The sequence below is a fragment of the Muscardinus avellanarius genome, assembly GCF_963383645.1.
Source record: "Muscardinus avellanarius genome assembly, chromosome: 1".
NCBI classification, from domain to species: domain Eukaryota; kingdom Metazoa; phylum Chordata; class Mammalia; order Rodentia; family Gliridae; genus Muscardinus; species Muscardinus avellanarius.
The window spans coordinates 13030038-13055928 of NC_137786.1; the positions used below are offsets into that span (position 1 = coordinate 13030038).

General features: G+C 50.7%; 1 protein-coding gene across 1 annotated transcript in view; it reads right to left on the minus strand.

Moving 5' to 3' along the window:
• The window catches only part of ANKH (ANKH inorganic pyrophosphate transport regulator), a gene marked incomplete at its 5' end in the record, with an annotated part of 159799 nt that overhangs the window by 26222 nt on the left and 107686 nt on the right, over positions 1–25891 (minus strand). Inside the window, 4 exons of the mRNA XM_080712359.1 lie at positions 13420–13515; positions 17228–17320; positions 19434–19568; positions 21258–21428. Coding sequence (XP_080568485.1) covers positions 13420–13515; positions 17228–17320; positions 19434–19568; positions 21258–21428 — 495 coding nt within the window. The remainder of the gene's footprint in view (positions 1–13419; positions 13516–17227; positions 17321–19433; positions 19569–21257; positions 21429–25891) is intronic.

Sequence of the window (25891 nt, forward strand, 5' to 3'; positions counted from 1 at the left end):
GTGGGGCCCTGCTGGAGTTGAGGTCAGCTTCCTACACACCTAACGCCTGCCACGTGCCCTAGACTGGCTGTTTTTCTGTATTTAAGCTGAGCTAATGAAAAGTTTTCAAACAGCCACAGAGATCCTGAGGCATCCTTCCCGAAGTTTGTTAACGAGGCCCTCTGAGCAACCTCTCACTTGTGTGGAGCCAGAGCCTGTGGTGAGCCAGCCTCTCCCTGGCTTCCTCTGCTCAGGAAATGCGGGAGAGTGTGGGTAGGGAAGCCCAGGCCGAGTGCTGGAGGGGCTGGGTGCAGCGCTGGGCAGCCCTGGGATAAACACACTGTCCTCACCCCCCCAGGGCACAGGTGGGTACCGATGCTCAAAGGAAAATAAATAACTTTTATAACTTTAAGCCAAATCAGGTTCCATCCACGCTATGTTTTGAATGTGTCCCCAGTGGTTCAGGTGTTGAAAATTTAATGGTCACTGAGAGATACTGAGAGGAAGGAAAGTGGCTGTGGTATTTGAAGTGGGGCCTTTGGGGGTGATTAGGATTAGATAAGGCAGGGCCGCAACAAAATCCTGGTGCTTTATAAGAAGACTGACACAGAAGGAGAAGGTACTTATGTTCCCTCTAATATGCCCAAACTAGGGAACGTAGAGGATACCAGTGGTACTCCAGGTAATGGAGGGGAAATACCAGCAAAGCTTGAATGGAAAGATAGGGGAGGAGGAAGACTGAACTTGATTAATGAGGGTCTACATCCAAATATGTGTAAAATTATGAATATGGCATAGTTACTCTGGACAATCATTGGTGGGAGGGGGGAAGGGAAAACAGGGGCGGGGTGGGGAGAGGGCACCAACTATAATTTAAATGTATACCACTTATGTTCAATAAAGAAAAAAAATCTAAATAAAAAAAGAAGACAGATCTGTGGACAGACAGACAGACAGACAGACACACACACACACACACACATAAAATCTCTTCATGTGACACCTTGCCCCACCTCACACTGCCAGTAGGATGACCACCATGACCATGTGTGGGCCCTTGATCACCCATGAGCCAAAATTAACCTTTTCACTAAAAATTATCAAGTGTGAGGCTGGGCATGGTGGTACACACTTGTAATCCCAGTACTTGGGAGGCTGAGATAGGAGGATCATGGTTCACGGCCGGCCTTAGCTACTTAGTGAGGCCCTCCACAACTTGGTGAGACCCTGCTTCAAAATAAAGAATAAAAAATAGGCTGGGGGTGTAGCTTGGAGCCAAAATGCCCCTGGATTCCATCCCCAGTACTGCCAAAAAAAAAAAAATTATCAAGCGTGTGGTGCCGTGTCACTGAAAATAGGCACGCACGGCACAATGTCTAAGTTTCAGGCAGAAAATGGTGAAAGGGATCGAGGTTGAGACACTTTGGAAGGGTAAATACAACTGGATTAAAACCCTGGCAACTTGAGCCTGTCAGTGTTAACAGTGGCACAGGTTAGTCCTAGTTTTTGCCAGGGCCCAGTTGAGGTGCATCAGATGATTCGATTACCAGCAACAGCAACGAATAGAACAAGAACAAACAAAGCAAGCTAAACCTAGCACTGGTACTTACTTCTGCCAGGTGCCATGACGCCAAGACCCTGCCCCTAAAACCCATCAGTAAAGATACAGGGAGGCCCAGACGTGCAGGCCAGAGCTGCATGCACTCAGTACTTCTCGGCAAGTCCTCTACTCACAGGGAGAGTCCGTTCAAAAGCGAGATGTCTTATGGAAACTTATTTTAAAACAAGACAGTTGGGTAGTTAAAATCCTGGTCCACCAGTCCCTGAGGCGATGAAGAGACGACTCTTTTCTCACAGAAATGTCAGTGTATGGGCCGGGCGTGGTAGCACACGCTTGTAATCCCCGTGCTTGGGAGGCGGAGACAGGAGGATCGCGCAGGTTCGAAGCTCACCGCGCTGGCTTAAGAGACCCTGTTTCCAAAAAATAAAATAGGTCTGGGAGTGTAGCCCGGAGGTAGAAGGGCTTTCAGGAACCCCAGTACCACCAAAAAAATAAAAATAAATGTCAGTGTACTCGCTTGCCGGGGCTGCAAGCACCGCACTGTGGTGTCTTGGAATGGAAGGCATTGTTTCACCCTCCTGGAGTCAGACGCCGAGGTGCAGTCGGGGAGGAGCACCTGTTCCAGGCCTCCCCTGGCACCTAGGGTCCCTCCGCGGTGGACGCAGACTCCGGCCTTCACAGGCATGCTCCCAGCCGTTGCCTGAATTTCCTCTTGTGAGAACACCGGTCAGGCTGGATCCGCAGCCCCCCTCACCGTCAGAAGTTTTCTTTTTGTTAGTTTGTTTTTCTGCACTGGGAATCCAAGGCAGGGGTGCTCTAACCATTGAGCTACACCCTTGGCCTTTTTCTTTTTGATTTTGAGATGGGGTCCCTCTAAGTTGCCCAGGTTGGCCTGGAATTTGTGATTCTCCTGCCTCAGCCTCCTGCTTTGCTGGCATTATAGGCTCAGAATCTCATCTCAACCCTGTTTCCCATGAAGTCACATGCGAGGGCTGGGGTGAACATGACAGCAGTGATTCATGTTTGTTTGGGTGTAGAGCTGGAATCGAACCCAGGGGCATTCTACCTCCGAGCTACACCCCCAGTGCTTTTTAAATTTTTATTGTGAAACAGGGCCTCGCTAGGTTGCTGAGAGTCCAGCTGTGTTGCTGCGGCCATCCTAGAACCTGCAATTCTCCTATCTCAGTCTTCCAAGTACCAGGATTACAGGCATGTGCCACCATACCTGGCTCAAGGCATACCTTTCCGGCAGACACAACTCATATTTTTGGCAGACTCAACCCATAATAATCTGAATAGAAGGTTCTAGGTTGGTTCGTGGTGTACCTTTTATCTCTCACTGCAAAAGGCAAGACAGAAAGATACAGAGTGAAAACCTATTTTAACTTTCTTTAAAGAGCTAGATCTCTGCCGGGCGTGGCGGGCACGCTTGTAATCCCCACGCTTGGGAGGCGGAGACAGGAGGATCGCGCTGATTCGGAGCCAGCCTCGCTGGCTTAAGAGACCCAGCTTCCAAATAAAAAAATATAAAATAGGTCTGGGACTGTAGCCCGGAGGTAGAAGGGCTTCCAGGAACCCCAGTACCACCAACAAACAAACAAACAAACAAACAAACAAAACAAAACAAAAAAAATTAGATCTTTTAAAGACATAAAAATTAGATCAGAAAATTTGGCAGCTGCTAGAAGAAAACATAGGGTCAAGACTCTAACACAGAGGTGCAGGAAGAAAGTTCCCTGATAGGACTCCTATAGTTCAGGAAATAATACCAAGGATCAGTAAATGGGGTCGCATCAAACTAAAAAGCTTCTGTACAGCAAAGGAAACAGCTAACACCCCGAGAGAGCTTACAGACGGGGAGGCTTTGCCTGTTACTCTTTTGACAGAGAATTAATATCCAGAGCATAAAAAGAACTCAAAACACACACACACCAATCCATACATGAGTTAATGAACTCAACACTCTTCTCAGAAAAGGCGCAAATACCAACAAATTTATGAAAAAAAAAAAAAAAAAACGTTCAACATCTTTACACCAGAAGGGAGACGCAAATCAAACTGTACCGAGATCCCATGCTGCCCCCATCAGAGTGGCAGTCATCAGGAATACAAATGACAATAAACGCGGGCAGGGGTGTGGGGAAGGAAGCGCTGCAGCACTGTGAGTGGGATGTAAATTAGCACGGCCTCCATGGGAACCAGCAGTTGCCGCAAACAACTAAGTGTAAACTACTGCCTGATCCAGCTATGCCCGCCGCGGCATCTGTCCACGGATCCGAGGGAGCACACTGTGGTGACACGTGCTTGCCCAGGGTGAAAGCAGCACAGATCACGAAAGCCAGATCACGACACCCACCAAGGTGCCTGTCAGTCCATGAATGGAGCCGGGCGTGGTGGCGCACGCTTGGAATCCCCGCGCTCGGGAGGCGGAGACAGGAGGGTCGCGCAGGTTCGAAGCCAGCCTTAGCTGGCTTAAGAGACCCTGTTTCCAAATAAAATATAAAAAAATAGGTCTGGGAGTGTAGCCCGGAGGTATAAGGCCCCTGGTTTCCATCCCCAGTACCACACACACACACACACACACACACACACACACACACAATAATAGTAATAATAATAATAATAATAATAATAATAATAAAAGTCCATGAATGGATAAGGAAAGTGCGGGACATACACAGCGGCATTTTACACCATCATGAAGAAGAAGAAAAGTTTGTCGTTTGCAGTGAAATGGTGGGAACTGGGCAGCACCATGCTAAGTGAAAAAAGCCGGATTCAGAAAGACAAATGTCGTGTTTTGTCTCGTGTGTGGACGCTAGAGGGGAAACAAGAAAAAAAGAGATTCCATGAACTTTAGGGTAGACGAAAGGGACTGGGGGAAGGAAGGTGAGGGCAACGAGAGGCACTGGGGATAAATTCTATTACGAGCGTGTATGCTTATGTCAAGGGGAGGGCAACAAGAGGCACCGGGGATAAGTTCTATTATGAGCATGTATGTGTATGCCACAAAGCCCACTATCTGTGTACAATTAATGTGCAAAAAAGAACCTGGGTCCTAAGTCTTGGCAGCCAGTGCCCTCAGAGAGCCTCGCTGGAGGCAGCGCAGCTTGACGGCCTCCCGGCAGGCGTCCACGTCTGCCTTAGTGACAGCCACACTGCCCGCCTCCAGCAGACTCCATTTCTGGAGGGAGCGGGAGGCCAGTTCTTGGCTGGCCAAGGAGATGCAGTGCGGCGCACGCTCTGGCAGCCCCTATGTGTGGGCACGCAGTCTGGTGAGGGATGCATTCCAGCCTGCCTTCTCTCTTCCTTCCTTTTTTTGGTACTGAGGATTGAATCCAGGGGTGTTTATCAGTGAGCCACATCTCCAGCCCTTTTTATTTCCTATTTTGGGACAGCGTTTTGGTAAGCTGCCCAGGCTGGCCTCGAACCTGTGATCCTCCCGTTTCAGTCTCCCGAGTAGCTGGGCTTACGGACGAGCGCCACCATGCCCTCCCCACACCTGCCTTCTTGAGAAACAGGTCAGTTCACCAAAAATCAACCTGTGGAATAACTGATTGGGCCAACCAACAATTTGTCAGTCATTGATTTCTTTAAAAACCTATCTCTCTTAAAGTCTCATGAAGTTTATAGCAACTTGTGTTGGAACAGAGAGACTGGCAGAGCCCAGACTGCAGTGAGAGGCTCGGGCCTCTGCTCCACATTCTGCCTGTCTCGCCCCACTTCTGCCCTTGGTTCCATCTTTCTGTGAAAGCCTCCTCTCTCTCCCTGCTCCTGACCTTCGTGCCGCTCTGCCTCTGACACTGACTCTCCTCCCCTGATCTCTGCACTCCTCCCCTCTGGCTTCTCTGGGCCTGGCATGGGGCGCCGGGCATGGCTGCGCAGGCTGTCAACCCACAACAGTCCCCGCGGCCCCGCCTGCCAAGCTCCATCTGGACGGAGGCCCGTTTCCATTGTGCGCAGAGGGCTCGGGAGGCCTTGGCAGCGGCCACGCCAGTGCTGCGGACAGATTCTTCTCCAGCTCTGAGGCGAGGCCCTCGCTCTTGGCACCAGCTCCCCAGGGCCAAGGCAGCAGGGAGCCTGGGCAGAGAAACGCCAAACGCTCTGAAAATGTCATTTGTGAAGTCAAAATGAAGACGGGTCGACTGAACGTGGCCAAAGCTGCTCAAACGTCCCCATTTAGCATGATTTGTTAGGAACTTCAGAAAGTTTTGAAAAACCGTGCTTTGGGCATCTTGGCAAAAGTGGTAACTTTAGCAGCCTGGGTCTGCTGGCTTTCACCAACAGCCTGACACCGAGGAGCAGGGTGGCCGGCCACCCATCGGGACACTGCGCCCCACCAGCAGTACTGCTGGGAAGACGTGGCCCCTGCGCTAGCAGGCTGTGTTCTACTTTAGAGTCCAGGAGGGGCCGTGCCAGATGTCACAGGGCTGTCATGTCTGTCTGCACCCCACTCCCACACTGCGTGCCGTCTCACAGCTGCCCCCGGCTCCTGACCTCCACCCGCTCTGCCTCTCTGACATTCGGTCTCTCTCCCTTCCCTGGTCCCTGCTCTCCCCTCCTCTGACAGAGGAGAGTTTTTCCAGAAGTTGCTAGAAGTTCAGTGCTGCTACTAAGGAAGCCCCCTCTCTGAGCTCGCCGCCACCCTCCTCCGTGCAACCCCACTGTCTACCGAGACAAGCGTGGCCTTCTAGAGCACTGGTGGCCACCGGCTCACTGCCGAGCACATCAGCCCAGAGGGCGGGTCCACTGCAGGAGCAGGGCACGGCGGCCACTGCTGTGGCCATCTCTGGCGGCCACTGTCCTTCTGCGTGTGACCGCTGGCCTGCAATTTAGCCTGTGTGGCAGGGACACGCGGGTTTCCATGACAGGTGCGCCCTTCGGAGCTGTCCTTCCAAATGGCTTCACTCGGTGTATTTTTGGACTGATGTCTTACACCTCAAAGGGCGGCGTGGGCCTCTGCAGTCACCTTGCAGACCCCGGTCCCACTGTGTCCACGCCTCCTTGCCGCTGAGGGGGTTCACACACATGTGACAGCTACCATTTTGAAGGCAATCTTTTGACCGTAGACACCCCTTTCCCCACCCTCCCTCCCACAGGATGGCTCCAGTGATCTTCGGCCACTGTGGGACACGCCCTGCGGCCGGAGGCAGGACCCGAGCGGGAGGCGGCTCCTGCTTCTCTACTCTGCACCCCTGGATTCACTTGACTTCCAAATGGGAACAAAATGTTTGCTGCTTTTCTTGAAACCCAGTGATTAAAAACAAAAGTTTTGTGTAAGAACAGGAAGGCAGAACCAACTTTTGTAGTATTAAATTGAAAAGCTCTAGGAGGAATAAATAAGCACCAGTCATTGTGGCACACTCTAACATCAGTCTCTTACTGTGAAATGTGACATTAAAGTACCGAGTGACGCGGTCGCCGGGCGTGGTGGCGCACACCTGTAATTCCAGCGCGGGGAAAGCTGAGACAAAAGGACCACGGATTCCACACCAGCCTCAGCAACGGCGAGACTCAGCAACCCAGCAAGACCGGAGTGAAGCTAATGAAAAGGGCTGGTGGGGTAGCTCGGGGGTCGAATGCCCTGGGTTAGATCCCTAGTACAACAAAGGAAGGAAGGAAAGAAGGAAGGAGGGAGAGAGGACTGGAGGAAGGGAGAAAGAGGACGTAGTCATATTCTTCACAGGCAAAGTCAGATATTGAACCCAAGATGCCAGGGCCTGACAAGTAGGCCCTTTCTAAGGAAAAAGACGAGTTTTTGTTCTGGACAATGTATGTTTTCCCTTTAAGCACGTTAGCATCCTTGAGTCATCGAGAGTGTGCAGGCCACGGGGTCAGCCCTCAGCGATGCGGGACAAGCGCTGGCTTTCCCAGAGGGCCGAGCACTCGGTGACACACAGGAAGGGAGAACCAGCTCACTGTCCAGAGCCCTCCACTGCAGTGCAGAAGAAGCAGGCTGCTCCTGAGGGATTCTATGCCCTTAACTTCCACGTTAAGAAATTTGAGACTTCCGGGAAGATGGCGACCGAGAAAAGTGGGGCTTAAGAGCCCCGCTAACAACTAGTCTCCATTACCACAAAATCAGCGCCTTTCATAGCCAGAAAACACCATCACCAGAGAAACAAAAAAATCACCAGGCTCCAGAGAGAAAGCGGACTGAGAACAGAGCTCAGAGCCACAGAGGAGATACACCGGCCTCACGCCCGAGACCGCGGCAGCAGCGCCATACTGCCGGCGGCAGAGGCGACTTCACTGGACAGCTACAGCAAGCCGAGGTGAGCCGCTGAGGAACAGCCAGGCGGGATTTCTCGGCGAAGGAACATCTAAAGCTCCCAGTGGCTGAGCTCAGCACATGCTGCAGGGATTCAGAGTGGAAATCAAAACCAAGAAGAAATACACCAGCCTCACGGCCGAGGGCATAGCATATTGCCACCGGCGGCAGCAGCAGAGAATTCACCGAATCCAGTACAGCTACATCTGTGTACTCAAGAACAGTGAGTCAAATTGCGGGCCACAAAGGAGAAATCCCAATACTGTACTCCCTGGGACTTGACCCAGTGGGGGAGGGGCGGAGGCAGAGATATCACACCATAGGAGAACGTGCAACCTGGCACCCCCCACAGTCTAAAGCAGCCTCTATCGACTCTCTGGGCCGGAGACACTGTGATAAAACCCAGTAAAGGAGTAGTGGGGTCTGAGATACTACAGACTCGAGATCCAGAACACCTTAAGTGAAGTCATAGTGACCCAAGGGAAGAACCCAGAGAAGGCACAAACTTCCCAAATCATGGGAAAGAGGAATAACACTGGAGCAATGAATGCCCACAACCCCACAACATCAGAACCCGATAAAACAGAAAATCAGAGATTTCTAGAAGATCAAATCAGGAAAATAACTGTAGAAATAATAGAGGTGCTTCGAAAAGAACTCAGAGAGAGCCAAAAAGAGATAAAGGATGCAATTAATGAAGTAAAGGCCTCAATTCAAAGCACAAACAACAGATTAGACCACATGGAGAACAGAATCTCGCTCTTAGAAGATGATCATTCCAAAAATGAACGCATAGTTTCTAATCTAGGAAAAAATATCCGACAGCAGGAATCTGATATTGAAGAAATATGGGCCCATTTTAAGAGAGCTAACCTAAGAATAATTGGAATAGAGGAGGGAAAAGAAAGTGAAACCAAAGGGATCAACAATCTCTTCAAGGAAGTAATAGCAGAAAATTTTCCAAACATAGAGCAAGGGGTCGATACACAGGTCCAGGAAACTTATAAAACTCCCTTTAGACAGGATCGGAGAAGAGGATCCCCACGCCACATAATTGTCAAAATGACCAGTGTGGAAGCCAAGCAGAAACTCTTAAAGGCAACAAAAAGAAAGGGCCTAGTGACATTCAGAGGCAAACCAATTAGAATCACTCCAGACTTCCCAAACCAAGTCATGAGAGCCAGAAGGGCTTGGAGTAACATATTCCAAACTCTGAAAGTAAACAACTTCCAGCCAAAAATTTCCTACCCAGCAAAACTTTCTATCAAATTAGATGGAGAAATAAGAAGCTTCCATGACAAACAGAAACTGAAGGAATTTATGTCTTCAAAACCAGCACTAGAGAAAATACTCAAAGAGATTAACTACAAAGAAGAAATAGGTAACACACACCAGAACCAGAGAAACAAGATTTTCCATCCAACAGACAACTAAGATTAGTTATCTGTGGAGATTCATTATTTATGTTAGTCTTTTACCTATCTCTAAATGGTATTGTTTGCCTTTATTGTTGTTAATTTTTAGGATTTCTAGTTGGAATATTAATATACCTTCAGATATAGCATTTGGAAATATTTTATCCCATTCTATTAGTAACTGTTAACTCTGCTTACATTGTCTTTGGATATACAATATTTTTTTAGGGAGTTTGTATACTCTTCTGTTGCCTGTGCCATTGAAATAATATCCAAGAAATCACTGCCAATTTCAATGTTGTGAGGTTTTATGACCCAGATTTTCTCCTAAAAGTTTATAGTCTTAAGATTTATATTTAGGTCTTTTATCTATTTTGAGTTAATATTTGTATATGGGATTAGGTAAGGGTCCAATTTTATTCTTTTTCATGTAATTATTATTTTTAACAATATTTAGTTAAAAGATTATTATTTCCACCACCAAATGTTCGTGGAAACCTTGTCAAAAATAACTTGACAATATAGGGAAGAATTTAGCTCTAGGCTTTTATTTAACTCCAATGGTTTATATATCTGCCTTTAGAATAGTACTACACTGTTTCAATTATTGTAGCTTTATATGGTTTGAAATCAGAAAATATATATCTTCTAGCTTTGTTCTTTTTCAAGATCGTTTTGGGTATCTAGAGTCCATTTTCCATATTAGGATAGATTTTTTTTCTGAAAAATAAATATATACATATATAATAGTTTCACCTAAAAAATAGAAAAAAAATATTCTCTGGTAAGAAAGAAAGTAAAAAGAAATATTGAAATGTTATCTTTAAGTCATCAAAAGCTTGGTATCAGACAAATGAAACTGTTATGTGAGATTATCATTTTTAATTTTGGATAAATTGCTATAATACTAGATGTCAACCACTAAGCCAAGCATGGGAGGGAGGGATGGGGAGAGAATGGGGTGGGGTTTGGGTGGGGGCTGACTGGGCGATATGTGCATGTATGTCTACAAAAGTTTGTATCCCACTATGATGTATGAATACAGTGCACCAATAAAAAAAAAAAGATTACAAAAAAAAACAAAAAAAAAAAAAAAAAAAAAAAAAGAAATTTGAGAAGTCAGGAAAATAAAGACGACTCAAGAGTAAATGGCTCCTTTAATCCTACTCTTAAAGCTTTAAGAGTAGGATAAACTGAGCAGAGATTGCCGCTCATGAAGGGTGGGTGTCTTCCTGACCCTCCCTCCTCCTATGGTCAGGAACTGGGTGGTCCATGGTGATTGTGTGGCGGCCCAGGGACTGAATCACGGACCTGCCTCGGGAAGCTCAGAGCCCACGAGCAGCCACGTTCACAGGAGTGAGAAGTGCTGTGGAAGGTGTGCACGCATCCTAGAGACAGCCTCACGCTCCATTTGGTAAAGTCCTCCCTTAGATTTTCCTATGTGACTTTTTTTTTTTGGGTACTAAGGATTGAACCCAGGAACATTCTATGTCTGAGCGATACCCCAGGCCTATTGGTGAGGGCCTCACAAAGTTGCTGAGGCTGGTCTCAAACCTGCAGTCCTCCTCTCTGCATCCCAGGTACTGGGTTTACAGGCATGCACTGCCATACCCAGCTTTTACTATGGTTTTCCATGTTGAAGAAACCACCATTTCACCAGGCATCAGGTGCCCCAGTCTGAAGGCCTTTTTGAAACATCACGGCTCACAGGACAGGGTCCCTGTGGGCCGAGTTCTAGCCAGTTCTATGGCTGCTGCTCAGACAAGTCAACTTGTACTGATCATCAAGCCCTTCTCTGAAAATTACAGGCTCTGACTAGTTCATCTCCAGGTTCCCCCCCAAGAGAGGATTCTGCGAGTTCTGTTTCTAGGGTAAAAACCTACCCTGAGATACTTCTAGTTTCAGATGGGTTTCAGTCTAGGGTGAGAATAATTTGAGTACATAAATGCTCTACCTGGGAGATGTAGTAAACATTTTCTAGTCATTATCATTTCGAAATAAACTTGCTACGGCACAATGTTTTTTAATTTCATTCTTTCTTCTTTTGAAGAGCTCACTATTTTGTCCAGGCTATTTTTTGAGGCTGGAGCTTGAGATCCCCCTAAGCCTCTGAGCAGCTGGGGCTACAGGTGTGTGCCACGATGCCTGGCAGAGTAATTTTTTTGGAGGAACAAATTAGTACCCGTGAACCACAGAGAGGGGGACTGTCCCTATCCCAACGCAGTAGTGTGCTCTGTCGCACAGACTGGAGTCCAGCCGTGGGGACACTGGCGTGGCCGGGTGTCCCCGGATGAAGTCCAAGCGCAGAACCTGGCTTCATACCCAGCTGCCGACTCCAGTCATCTAACGGAGTCTCCAAACGCTGAGGTCTGTTCCTGGAATAGACACTTCTCTGTTTTTTCCTAAAATATTCTTCTGAATGTTTTCAAAGTTGTTCAGTGTTTTGCTAATATCTTAGGGAACTATGGAAAAACTTGTGCACCATAGGAAGAAAGAACGCCAGTGGAGCAACGGGGTTGCCTGGGGTCACGGGTCCCTCTCCGGCAGCACAGGCTGGCAGGAACCCCTGCCAGCGAGGAAGCAGCAGGAGCGGGCGCTGGGGACGGGCCGGCGACGCCGGGGCCGGAGGTCTCTGGCTGGCCTCTGTCATCAGCTGTCCCTGTGGCGATCTATTCAGGTGTTGGATGAGGGGATTACATCTTAAGCTGCAGACACCGAAACAATGTCCATGGAAGGTTTACAGTGTGAGGGTCTTGATTTTAAACGACTTCTCGTTGGGCTTATCAGGCTCAATGGTTCTGTGTTCCTGTTCTCAGCACAACCCAGCACCTCAAAGGCTCTCAGTCCTCTTTATTGGTTATTTATGATGACGGCTGCACACTCCCGGGCATGTCTGTCACATACTTTTATATGTACATGAAATAGTCTACAGGTCTTGATAAAAAAATTAAGTACACAGGCCGGGCGTGGTGGTGCATGCTTGTAATCCCCGCGCTTGGGAGGCTTAGACAGGAGGATGGCGCAGGTTCGAAGCCAGCCTCAACTACTTAGTGAGGCTCGCAGCAACTTAGTGCGACCCTGTTTCCAAATAAAGTATAAAATAGGTCTGGGAGTGTAGCCCGGAGGTAGAAAAGACCCTGGGTTCCACCCCAGTACCACAAAAACAACAACAACAAAAAATTAAGGAAACAAGGAAAACTGAACTGAGTCACGAGGCCCGTATTTCTTTTGAGCCTCTTCACAGCCCCGTCACTACAGCCCAAAGGACACAGTCTATCCTGCAAGGTTGCTGTAAACGTTTTGCTGCTTTGGTAAATGTTAAAAACCACCTTAACTTATGTACCATGTCCTTTGAATTATAAAACATGAATATTTCTCCATAGTTTTTTAAAAAAATATCATCTTACACATTTGAATTGCCCAAGGGCTCTTTTTAGAGGAATAATATGGGGTATTTTTGTTTTTGCTTTGGTATGGAACTTAGAACCCAAGAGCATTCTACCTTTGGGCTATACCTCTAGTCCTATTTTTTATTTTGGTACAGGGTCTCACTAAGTTGCTAAGAACCTAAGGTGCGGAGGCTGGCCTCAAACCCGCAATCCTCATGTCTCTGCCTCCCAAGTGCTGGAATTATAGGTATGTGCCACAACCCCCAGCTCTAAGCTGTTTATTTAAGGATGTGCGCCCAGGCACTGCCAGACACACTGAGGCCGAGTGCCCCCGCCCCTCGTTCACAGTAGACGGATGAGGCTGGGGATGGGGCAGGAGGTCCACAGTGTGGACAAGTAAAAGGGCTGCATGAGCTTAGTGTACCTAGGGAAGCAACCGTTGCTAAGGAAACGAAAATAATGCCAGTTAAACTTGGGGGAAAGCCAGGGATGGCTAAAAGTGACTGAGAATTGCATTTAGCAAGATAAGAGTACTGTTCAAACGAAAGGCAAAGCCTCCCTGCTTGGTCACTTGAGGGCCTTGAGGGATGCCCGAAGTGACTTTTCTTTCTAGGTTCAAAGGCCTCGTTGAATGACCGTCGTCCACAGTTAGGAAGGGAAATGTTTTGAAGAAACTGTTCATTAACTGAGCATACTGATACATTATGGAATACAAGATTTCTTCCTTTAAAGTGACAATTTCCCTTTTACAAAAACAGAGAGGGAGGGAGGGAGGAGGGAGGAGGGCGCACACCCGCCCCTTACCGTCAGAGACAAGGCCATGCAGACGAACGTGAACTTCTTGATGTGGGAGGCGGTGACCGTGTTGCTGGCGCTCACCAGTTTGTTGCTGGGGTTATTCTGGGGAGAGAGAGCAGCAGTGATGACTGGGCTCTGGGTTAGCCTGGGCTGACCCCTGGGCTCTCAAAGAGCACCTTGTTTTATTTGATGTGCCTGAAACATGGATTCCAAGTGACAGCTTGGAAGACAGCTGTCATGTTGGGTCCCTCTCAGACAGCTGTCAGGTTCCCAGACTGAACATTAACCAGAGAGGATTCTGGGCTGACTGGATCTTCCCCTTGGCGCCAGCCGCCCGCCTCACCCTGCCGGGGGCCTTGGTGCTGAAGCAGCACCGTGTCTCCTGTGCCCCCTCCTGGCCCTGCCCCCTAAGTACCATGCCCTGCTCAGTGACCTCTGGCATCTCTCCATTACGAATGGATTTAAATCCCGGGCATCCAGGCCTTGCTCAGTGTGACGCCAGCCCACTTCCCCAGTTTCTGCACCTGCGTTCCAAGTGGGGCTCCTTGCCACTCCCCAACACGTCTGTGCTTTTGCTCCCCTCTCTGTGGATCTGCGGTTCTCCAAGCACCCCTGTCCCAGGCTCGGCTGTTCCCCAGAACCCATGTGACCGCTGCCTCCCAGGCTGTCCCTGGGCCTCGCTTCTTGTCCTTCCCACAAGCCCAGGGCACTCATCCTGGCTCGTGTCTGGATTCCCATGGGCTGGGCTGTGCGCCCGAGGTCAAGCACCGGCGTCTCACCCACCTCTCTGGCGCTGAAGCACTTAGCCCAATCTTCCTTGCATAGAGGACAGCCTCAAGGAGCTTTTGTTACCCTGAATTTTAAGTACACACTGCTGGAGGCTCAGCTGTCCTGACCGGTCACCGGCCACCCTGTGAGGCTGGCTGAAGCCCTCCCAGCCCAGTGCCAAGCGTGCTCCTCACCCCATCAAAACACACGCCTGGCCCCACCGCCAGGACAATGAGCAGAGGGAAGGAACCCTGCCTCGTTAAGATCCAATTAGCCCCGGAGCTGACGAACAAAACAATATACCACACCCGGCCCGCATCCGGCCTAAGAGGACACAGGCAGGGCCATCCCAGGAGCCGGCTCAGGGAAAGTGCGTTCGCTCCCTCCGTATCGCTCCCAATCCCTTCCTCTTGCAGACCTGGAACCCGAGTGACTGCACATTTTACCATTCTAGTCTCTAAAACGATCAGCTTTTTCCAATAGCTGGCTGCTGCAATAGCAAAGCACAAGCCCCAGCGGTGGCCTCAGCCTCCATCTATCCAGGGATGGTCGGGGAGACGGAGCCGCCGCGACCTGTGCTGTTGGCAATGCGGGGCTCCAGCAGTGGCCAGTACTTCTGCCAACATGGTCGAAGCAGACTCACGTGCATCAGTACGTGAGCACACGTTTTGTCTCGTTTGCCTGATCCGCACGGAGTCAGACCCTTTCACAGATGACAAGGGAACGTGAGGAGCTGCACTAGCACAAACCTCTCTCGGTTTATATTTAGCTAGCCAACACAAGGTATGGCAGAAGATTTCAATCTCTTAATCTAGAACCCACAGATCTCTTATCCTTGGACAGTCCGGGTCTAGGCACCACGTTCTGGAAGCCCATGCGCAGGGGCGCACGGTGTCGGCGCGCGGACGACATCCCCATAAACGGGTTGGTGTCGCTGAGGTTTCTGAGCAGCTCGAGTTTCGGCCAGTGGTGCAGTCATTACAGATATTTTTCACAGCTCCTGGTTCTGTGATTAGGATAAAGCCCCGTTTTTCTTGGGTGCTCCTGCTAAAGCCACACAGTATGATATGATACTGTTCAGTTAATAGCTCAACGTGGCCCAAACCGAGTTCAGTTGGGACTTCCCGCGGCAGCAGGTTCTCAGTGCCTGCGCCTGTCAAGCTGCATTATATAAGTGGCTTCTCGAGCGCTAGACGTGAAATATAGCAAGAAGACTTGTGTCCACTTTGGTTCCTAGGATTTACCTCTGTGTGCAAGCTCCTTGAAATGAAAGGTGACTTCTATCTGTAGAGTGCATCCAACCCACTCAACCTCGTGGCCGCCCTCTCCTGCAAGTGCCCCGGGCTCCTCAGCTGCAGCCTCGGGCCCACGGGACAGCAGCAGAAGCCTCTCTGGGGAGGAGCCTGGCTGCCCCACGCTGCATCCCAGTGTTTGCAGCAAGTGGGTACTCAAGAGGCCCCAGCCTGGCAGGGTCCTGTGCAGGGCCGCTAGCCTGCCTCGCACTGGGCGCCTGTTGGGATCCCTATGGTCTGGAGGTGAGGTCAGCTGTGGCTAGCGCTCTTGGGAGTGTGGGGATGCAGGCAGAGGAGGAAGGCGACAGAGAAATGGAAGGTGGCGGGGGAGCAGCGCAGCGTGGCGTGAGAGCATAGAGGTGTGCGTATTCGCACACATTCGCACAAATGGGGGATTCTGCCTGTGGAATCACAGGAGCAGAAGAGGAGGTGGACAGGGAGTGGGCGAGTGGTGTCTCCTGCGACTTGGAGGTCCAGCTCCCCCCATCCCTGCCTGAGATGCCTGGGGGACGCCCTCAGCTCAGGGTGCAAGGTGGGGTGGACACTTCGAAGGCTGCTGCTGCGTGAAGGAAAAGGGAGGCTACCCAGGTTGGGTGAGGGTGGAGGGAGGAAGGAGGGGCCCAGTGGTAGTCAGGTTCAGATCTCAAGCTCCCCGATCGGCCAGGGTGACCCGCTTTCCTCAACTCGTCTCACAGAGCTCTTGTTGGGATAAGGTAAAGCAGTATCGGAAGTGGCTCTGAGCTAGTGCTATGGAAATTCAACGCAGAACAGTTGCCATTAATAGTGCAAGTGGCAGTCCATTTCTATTTTTCCTTTTAAAACAGGGTATAGTATTTTTTGCTGTGTCTCACTGGGCCATTTGTAAAGGTCTGCAGGTTTAAATAATGTAGCTATAAGGAAAGAGACATATACTGGGTGAGAAGCAGGGCAGTCCCAGTGGGTCACAGGCCACAGGTCAGAGGGCTACGCACTTTCCTTGGCGGGTCAGCAGCTGGGAGGACGGGGCTGTTGTCCACAGAGGTGTTCTGCTGGAATAAGTCTGCTACGTCAAACCAAACTGGACACAAGCCTTGCGGTGTGGACGGGTGTGTGTGCACGTTCCCCAGCCGTCTGCCTGTGAGCCAGCCCCCAGGTCATGTCTACACCTCAGCCACCTGTTATGAGCTCAGCAAGGCGCTGGTTTAAAGATACAAACCACAGAAACGACATCCAACACGTTCAAGAACACTTTTTCTTGGAGTTTATTTTCCCTTCTGCAATCAACTAATTTCTCAACAGGAATAACCTAAAAGTGACCCTAAGAATATTAATTCAGCCGGGCGTGGTAGCGCACGCTTGTAATCCCCGCGCTTGGGAGGCGGAGACAGAAGGATCACGCAGGTTTGAAGCCAGCCCCTCACACTGACTTAGGAGACCCTGTTTCCAAATAAAAATGTAAAAATAGGTCTGGGAGTATGGCCTGGATGTAGAAGGGCTTCGAGGATCCCCAGTACCACCAAAAAAAAAAAAAAAAAAAAAAAAAAAGAATATTAATTCAGAAAAGCATTACGAAATTGGCATCAAAGTAAGCTTCAATTTGCCCTGTTATGTTCACAGGAAAATATCTAATGGCTACCGTCTACTTGCCCAAGACCACTTTATCCCTCCAAAGGGAGACGGGATGGAGGGACAGCAGTGTTCCTCCTTGGGGATCCCTGTCCATCAAACAGTCATTTTAAAAGCGCGCTCCCAACGCCACGCCACACAGGTCTCACCTTGTCAAAGGCAGGATAGACAGCGCGGATTTCCGTCAACCAGCCGTAGGGCATGTGACCCACAGGGTACGTGGCTGTCAGAATTGCCACAGCCTGCAAGAGGAAGGAGAGTGGGCAGCGTGAGCATGGCTTCAGCAGCCCCCCCTCCCGGGCCGCTCTGCCACGTGGCAGGGCCAGCAACAGACGTCTGCATGCTGGGTGACCAGCACAGCCAGCCACGCCAGTGCCCAGGATGGAGGGGAGGTGGCACGGGAGGAGGCGGCTTCACACATCCAGGCGAAGCAGGTTCCGAGAAGCCACAGTTTCAGCCCAGGCTCCGCAGACTCCAGACCCGTGCTCTCTCCAGTGGGCCAAACCTAACCCTCCACTCGAGCATAATTCTTAGGCCTCAGAGAGAAACCGGGGGCCCTCGCTGCTCCCTGGAGGGCCTGCCTTCTCCACTTCTGTTCCGCCCTCTGCGGTGGCTGACACGGCGCTGTGTGCTCCCCACACGGCAGCATTATCACCAGCTCCACCCGCTCCGGCATGGCCCAGCTTGTGACTTGGTCAGTGTAATAAATGGTCTGTACAGGGAGAATGACTGATGTGTTTCCAGGAAAATGAGAGTTTCTTATGTGAATGGAAAGGAAGAATGAAAGCACAGCATCTAACGGTACATTCTGGCAGAGCTCGGCTCCGTGACTGGCTGGCAAAGGAGGACATCGGGCTGCGTGTGCTTTACTGAACTCAGGAGCAGGGCCCGGCACGCCAGCAACAGGAAGCTGCGGTGCAGCATGACAGCACAGAAAAGACAGTGGTGAGGAGCTGGGCTTAGGTGCAAGCCTTCACCTCATGGCTGTGCGCGACAGCAACCCCTGGGAGGGACCGCCATTCCCGGTCCTCCAGCAGAACAGTGGGAAAATAGCCATCTCCTGGGCTGATGGGGCGTCGATGAAAGCACCCCACTCCCCACCCGGTGAATGTCAGCTCTGCGCCCCACATGCGGCTCTGTCACGGCCAGCAATTCTGAGATGGCGCCAAGACAAAATTTGTCCTTTTTAAAAAAAAATGGGGTGTTTTACAGGGAAGATGGAGTTGTAGCACCCAGGTTGAGGGGCTTCCATCTTTTTGACTGGGAAGCTTTAAATATTCAAGTAAAAAAGCTGCTAGGTCACAGAAGCCACCCAAGATGACATCTGTGACTCAAAAACCAGAATCCAGCCGGGCGTGATGGCGCACACTTGTAATCCCAGCATTCAGGAGGCTGAGACCGAAGGATGGTGGCTCGTGGACAGCCTCAGCTACTTAGGGAGGCCCTTTGCTACTCAGTGAGACCATTTCAAAATAAAGAATAAAAAATAAGGCTGGGAGTATAGCTTGGAGGTAGAATGCCCCTGGGTTCCAATCCAAGGGCCTCCCAAAAAGAAAAAAGAAAAAGAAAAAAAAACAGAATCCAAGGACAAACTGAGGCTAGAGAAAGCATTCTGCTTTTGATTTAGGGGCGTCTCCCTCCTGGCCAACATGAGTGGCTTCCCAGGACATGGAAACTGGCAGGGCTGCAGAAGAGACCTGCTGACGGGGCAGCCCTCGCAAGAGCGGCGTCGCCGGGAGGCCCTAATGAGCAGCCCCAGGCGTCCCCAGTGCCCGCGGGCCAGAGATGGAATGGATTCTCCAGAAGGCAGAGGAGGAGGGAACGAGTGAAGTCACTGTGTTTGTTCATACCCAGCTCCAAAGGGGGGAAAATGAGTCAACTCATTCTCAGGAGTAGCTGCCAGTTTCCAGGTAAACTTCTTGAGCAAGTAAATAAAGCATACCCTAGGTGGAAGGCGGCAGGCAGGATGCCAGCGAGCGTGCCCAGTCCTACGGGGTGGGCGCACATGAGGGCGGCTGGGCACCGGCCCTGCTACCAGAGGGCCCATGCCGCCGCCGTGGGGAGATGGACGGCCACGTGCGGGGCCAGAGACCTGGACTGACCCGCCCGGCTTCTCACTACTTCGTGTCCCCTCAGCCTTGGCTTTCTGCGCCGTAGCTCAGGTGGTAAATGAGAAGGACAAGTAGATGTCTCTAAAATGACACGATTCTAAGGGTCACTGCATGAGTTCCTCAGGGCTTCCTAGTGCGACCGTGTCAAGTAAGTGGATGTTGCAGAATTACCTGAGCCCTTGAGATGAGCTAAAATTCATCTTAAAGCCTCCCACCTCGAGGTGAGCACACCCCAGCACGATACCTCCGTGGCCGCAGAACTGCCGCCCAGGTCCCGAGAGACAAAGAGGTTGACGATGGGCCTGCTGATCCTCTGTGTGGCCAGGATCAGGGCCAAGGGCCACCAGAAGCTCAGCATCTTCCTTATGGTTGCATCTCCCTGCATTGAGAGTGGACATAACATTTTGCTAAGCTCTAAAAGTAGAACGGAAAAAAAAATCCCCAAAACTCAGAATATCAAAGCTTTTCCTCCTTATGCCAATCACCAGTCAATTCACTACACTTAACAGTAATATGAAGAAAAGCCTCTGCAGACAAGCCAAGTTAAATTAAAATAAAACGTACAGTCCTATTAAAAATTAATTCAGACAGCTGGCAAGCCAGTGCGAAGTCAAAACACGCATTGAAGCTCAACGGTTCCCAACCACTAGTTACCATACAGGGACTTTCTAGCCAAGGTAGAACCCAGCGCCATGTCCTGAGAAACAGGTCTGAAATTAGTCTCTGTTTATATCATCACACTGACTGGCTAGCAGCCATGTCAGTAGGAGGCTACTCTTAGAAATGAAAAATTATTATAATCCATTTTGGAATCAGTCAGCATATATAAATGTGCCTAATTATTTCAGCACTGTGTAAATCGGCTACAGAGGTTCTTGTGCTCAAAGCCTTCACAGAAGGCACATAACCGCTCAGAAACACAAGCAAAATAAAAGCAAGGCAAAGAGAGAGCGGTTCCCGGGACCTCTGTGGCTGAGGAGTGTGCTCGTGGGAAAGCCTGGCTTTCGTCGTGTTATTCTGGTTTCGATTCTTCAAGAGGGTAAGAGTTACATCACAGGACAACCTCGGCCACTTTATCCCCCTTCACTAGCAGCTGAGGTTGAGAGGGCATTGTTAATGCCAAGGCCAATTTGCTGTGGTCGGCCCAGTGCTGGAGATCACCAAGTAGGACCTGACGGACGGCCCGACCTCGGGTGGAGGCGAGCGGTCCAGGTGATTATTATATGATATCACAGAAGTGACCTGTGGCCAGGGAGGGAGCTGGGGTGGAATGTGGTGGTTTATTCAGGGCTATCTAGCTAGACGAAAAGAAACCCAATGGTATCTAATGCCTGCGGGTAGGAAAAATTAGCGGGGATATAAATCACATACTGTCTGTACCCATTGTGAAAGAACATGGACGTAAGCACACTCTTACTTCTTGTTCCACTTCCAAGGCACAGGCCTGACCTGACCTCCCGAGAGCCCTTAGCCCACAGCATGACGCCCGCCATCTCAGAGGCCTTCCTCGGGGTCACATGCTGCCTCGGACCCATGCCTAACCGCCGCCTCTTGCTGCCCTTATCTGCCACGTGGGCTGCAGAGCTGCTTGGAGGTATGGACTGCATCTCCACATCTGTCAAGGTGCCTAATGCACTCCCTGGTTCCAGGAGCTGGGTACTGAATAAGCGATTTGGACTGGCCAGTGCAAAACACACACACAAAGCTTCAATGCGTGCCGTCAAACTCAATATAATACACTGTCAACCCAAAGGTTCCACAGCTCCTAACTTTCTTCATTACAGAATACGTTCCATGGGGGAGTGAGAGGAGGCACGAAGGGATATGCCCATGGTCTGACACGAGGCGCTGGGCCTCAGTCTCCCCACGGTGACGAGGGGCCGGACAGTGACCGAGAGTAGACTAATTCTCCAAGTCTCTTCCTCACAACACCTGGCAGCACTGGCCTTTGGGTGCGCACTGTGGAATATTTGCTTCTCATACTGAGTGTCCATGTCACACAGAGGCAGAATGCCATCTTGTCTGACCCTGTGTCTCAGACAGGCCACGGGCGAGCTGGCAGACGTACCCCCAGCTCTGGCCCGCTCCGGTCGGGTATGATGTCGTGAATGTTCTTGTAGTAGCCCAGGCACAGGGTGGTGCAGCGCACGAGTGCGCCCATGTACAGGGAGAGGATGGGGATGAGCAGGGGCTCCCGGCACTCCAGGTGGCTGTGAAGCAAAATGGCTACGAAGACAACCTGAGAGAGAGAAGACAGAAACAAGTGAGTGGCAGGAGAGGGAGCATCCTGGGGGGCGCAGGCCCGCCACCAGAACCCAGCCGAGGCGGGCCTCTATGCAGAGGGCCAAAATCGAGCTCCGACCCAACGTTGCTCTCGTGGGGGGGGGGTGCGTACGTTTGGGGTACACAGAAGGGACGCATCCAGCACTGTGTCAGATCAGCCAGGAGTAATCCTTCATAGCAACTGCACCTCTGGTTACAGTTATTCTATTCTAGAAGTATCCAGAAACGCTGCCTTCCCAACCTCCTCCCTAAATATAGTAGAGCTTTTCCCTCTGGAGGCTGCAGATGGACGTGAACATTTATAGAAGTCACTAAAAATGCCGCCAAAGACACCACCAGTAGTTATTACAAAACAACCTAAATGAAAATGGAAAGTATTAACTTACAAGAGTGGAACAGGCTGAAATTACTAGAAGCACGTGAGACGGACACCCTAATAAGGTGTCAATCTCCGTCAAATGGCACAGTCTCTAAAGCCAATTTAACAACATATTAACCTCCCCATCCTGCAAGAATCAGGGCCGTGGCCCAGCCTCTGTCCAGCTGCCTTCTGAGATCCATGAATGCAGAAGATTCTGGAAGCATAGAGTGTAACTGTAGAGGGTACCTGCGCAGGAGTTATGCCTGACCAATAGCAGTCATGGCTAACTACCCATGGGAAAATGGGCATGTCAACTGTGATACTACTACTGGGCGTGGTGGTGTACGTCTGTGATCCAGCACTTGGGACATTGAGACAGGAGAATTGCAGGTTCAAGGCCAGCCTTAAGAACTTAGCAAGACCCTGTTTAAAAAAAAAAAATAGGGCTGGGGTATAGTTCAGAGAAAGAATGGCCCTGGGTCCAACACACACACACACTAACAATAATAATAAAACTAATATGATACTACTGAGTGATGTCAAGCAAAGGTCTGTCTGTTGCATCAAGACACAGTGAGGACAGAAGGAGCTGGCGCAGGCAGGACTCATGGTCTCAGTGTGTCCCACGGCCACAGGATCACAGGGGCGACAAGAGAACCTTTCTGAATGAAATCATCTCAGAGGCCGGGCGGACTGCGCAAAGCCCAGACTGACGCCTGTGTCCAGGCTCTCATTCTGAGACCCAGTGAGGCCGACCTCATCAACGGGTCCTCAGACGGCAGAGGCCACGGCCAGGCTGCCTGGGGCATGCGCGACGTGAGCGGGCACAGTCCAGATGGCGCTCACACTCGCTTGTGGACAGCAGCCAGGACACAGGGCAGGAAAGAAGGGTGCCTGGGACTGTCCCCATGACTGCTGCGTCCGAGTGGACCGCCTGAAATGTGTTCGCTGAAAGCGAGAAGAGTGGAACAGATGGGGAGTCCTGGGGGGCAGCCACGGCGCCCATTTATTTATCTAAGTAAAGGCACTGGGCACCTCATATGCACACTCAGAGTAAGGACACAATCTGCGGCTGGCTCCTGCTTGTCAATCACGATGCTGAGGCTTGGGAAACGGGTGGTATGAAAAGTGAGCCTGTGAGCGTCGGCACACCCTCTGCCAAGTCCAGGGCAGGCGTTGCAGGAGCCTGACGGGTGGGATGGAGGAGGAGGAGGGCGACAGGACGAGGGCAGCCAGGGCCACGGTGGAGCTGGGAGATGGTGCGGGAGGACGGTGGCCGGGCTCGGGGGCCAGAGGCGCAGCCATGGCTGAGGAAAAGATTTTGCAGACGTTCCCCACCCCCACTGCTGACGGGTTGATGGTCTGTGACCCGGCACTTGTCATAGGGCTGATGTTCTCACGGCAGGCTATCATTCATCGCCTCAAAATAACACTGTGCCCTTTTATTTCAAGCCAGAGTTACAATTCCAAACCTGATACAGCATCAAAAACCCATCAGCTCGTTTGCTGAGGGAAGCTGCTCTCTCAGTGGTGAGGAGACTCCTGGCGAGAGCCGGCATGTGCAGGCCCCAAGCCAGGAGCTGGGGCGTGGTGACTAAGCCCTGTTAAATCTCCCGGAGCTGACATTCTAATGGAGGAGGAGGCCCACATACGAGGGCCAGGCGAGCACCCACTGCCAGCCTGCCACGACGTCCTGAGGACAGAGCGTGGTGCTGCAGAGGAAGGGCGTGTCTACTGGGGGCGGTGGGGGAAACTGAGGCACGCTCCTGGCAGAAGAAGCAGACCTGCAAAGACCCTGGGGCTCAGTCATGCCCTGGCCCTGGAAGGAGGAGCAGCAGCAGGTGGAGGGCGAGGGAGGAGGGGAGAGTGCTGGGCCAGAGCGGCGGCAGGGCCGGAGGATCTTCAGCACCTTGTGGGCCATGAGCAGGCCAAGGGATTTTTATCAGGAAGAGCAGAATGCTATTTATCTTTAAAGCAGCAGGTGAGGCGGTCAGACTTTCAGGGGGAAAGAGTGGTGGGAGGAGGCTTCTCAGCAGTCCAGGTTGCAGGGGACCCCTGGGACCAGGGCCAGAGCAGCTAAGACTGGCAAAATAAAGGAAGGTCTAGGGTTAAAGTCTGACAGTCCCAGCTCCTGGGCTTCTGATCCGATATTAGAGCCACTGATTTATTCAACAAAATGCTTCATACAGAGGTCTTTACTTGAGAGTGAATGCAACTTTGAAAGATCTGAGTGGAAATATCAGAGGCACTTGGATAGCCTTGTTCAGAGCTCTGAGCAGAGGAGGTGGCTGAAGATGCTTAACAGGACATCAGTCCTGTTATAGATGCTATAGACCTAGGGGGCTGTATTAGTCTGTCCTGCTGCTGTAACAAAATATTCAAGGCAAGCTTGTTCTATCTATCTATCTATCTATCTATCTATCTATCTATCTGTTTTCTATCTATATAGATATAAAAAGGTTTACTTAGCTCACACTGAGTCTAGACAGTATAGTGCAGGCTCTGGCAAAGTCCCCTCCTTCTTCTTTAGCTAAGTCACTTTATGGCTGATGGCAATGATGGGAACACATACAGAAAAAAAAAGACCACAGCTCAAAAGGAAGCCAAAGACTAGGGTCTCACTACCCCTTCTAAGGGCATCCCCCATGACCTAAGCACCTCCCACTAGGCCCCACCTCCTAAAGGTCCCATCACACTGAGGACCAACCTGCAGCCCATGAACACTGGAGGACACACCACCTCTAAGCAGTGTGGGCACGCATTAGTGTCTTCAGAACAGAGCAGAGGACTCTGCCAGAGTCTGCGCTATACTGTCTAGACTCAGTATGAGCTAAGTAAACTTTTTTATATCTAGATAGGTAGATAGATTGATAGATAAAACAAGCTTGCCTTGAGAGGCCAGGAGGAGGAGAGCTTCGCAGAGCAGAGGTTGTCGACTGAGGGAAGAGCAGCTGAGACAATTGAGACTGCCCCCTGGGTCCAGTGGCATGGAGGTCATTAGGGAGAACTATCCTGGTGAACTGACCAAGGGGCAGCCAGGCTTGGGCAGGGGAAAGGAGTGAAAATATGGACACAGTGAGTGGGAGCCAGCCTTCCGAGGAGTTTGGCCATGAAGTAACAGAGAGGGAACTGTAGCTAAAGAGGTAGGTGGAGATCCAGAGGAAACGTCCTCACGTCACGTTTACACACCCAGAGAAATGCCAGGGGAGAGCAGGGAGACAGAGTGGGGACAGGCAGCTCCCGAGGCTGCAGGCCAGGTGCAGGTGAGGGAGGGCCCTGGATGGAGGAGGCACTCCTCCCCTACAGCGAAGGAAAGGGAGACACAGCCAGGTCGGAGGGCAAGCTGGCTGGAAGCGGAAGAATTTGGTTGCTTTTTCTTTCTCTGGGTTAGGAGCCAGGTCAGCTGCTGGCAAGTGTGTGTTGGGTAAGAAGCAGTTCCTGAGGGTCAGCTGAGAGAGCGGGAGGTTCTGCTCGTACAGTCTGGCCACTTGTCCCGTTGTGGAAGTTTCTGCAGAAGCATTTGCCATTGGAGCGGGGTGCACAGCATGAGTTCAGGCAAGGTTGAGATTTTGCCAGGAAGCTGAGATTAAAAAAAAAAAAAAAAAAAAAAAAGCAGCAGGCAAGAGAATTTACAATATTCCAGGGAGATTCCGGGCTGATCATTCTTGGGTCTCAGCTGAACTCAGCTGTGAAGGAAGATGATTAAAGAGAAGGCAGGATGGGTTAGGAAGGGCAAATGGCCTCCAGAGAATCGACACTGAGCAAGCCAAGAAAGTCCAGATGACCATGAAATAAAGAAATAATATCACTGATTAGAAGAAGTGGAACTACCAAGTGTGGTGGCACACGCCTATAATCTCAGTGCTTGGGAGGCGGAGACAGAAAGAGTGTAAACTCAAGGACAGCCTCAGCAACCTAGTGAGAATCTGTTTCGAAACAAAAAGAGGCTGAAAATGTAGCTCAAAGGTAAAATGCCTTTGGGTTTAATCCCAGTACCCACCCCACACACAAAAGAACTGGAATTAAAACATGTTTGAACCAAAGCAAGAGAGTTTTGG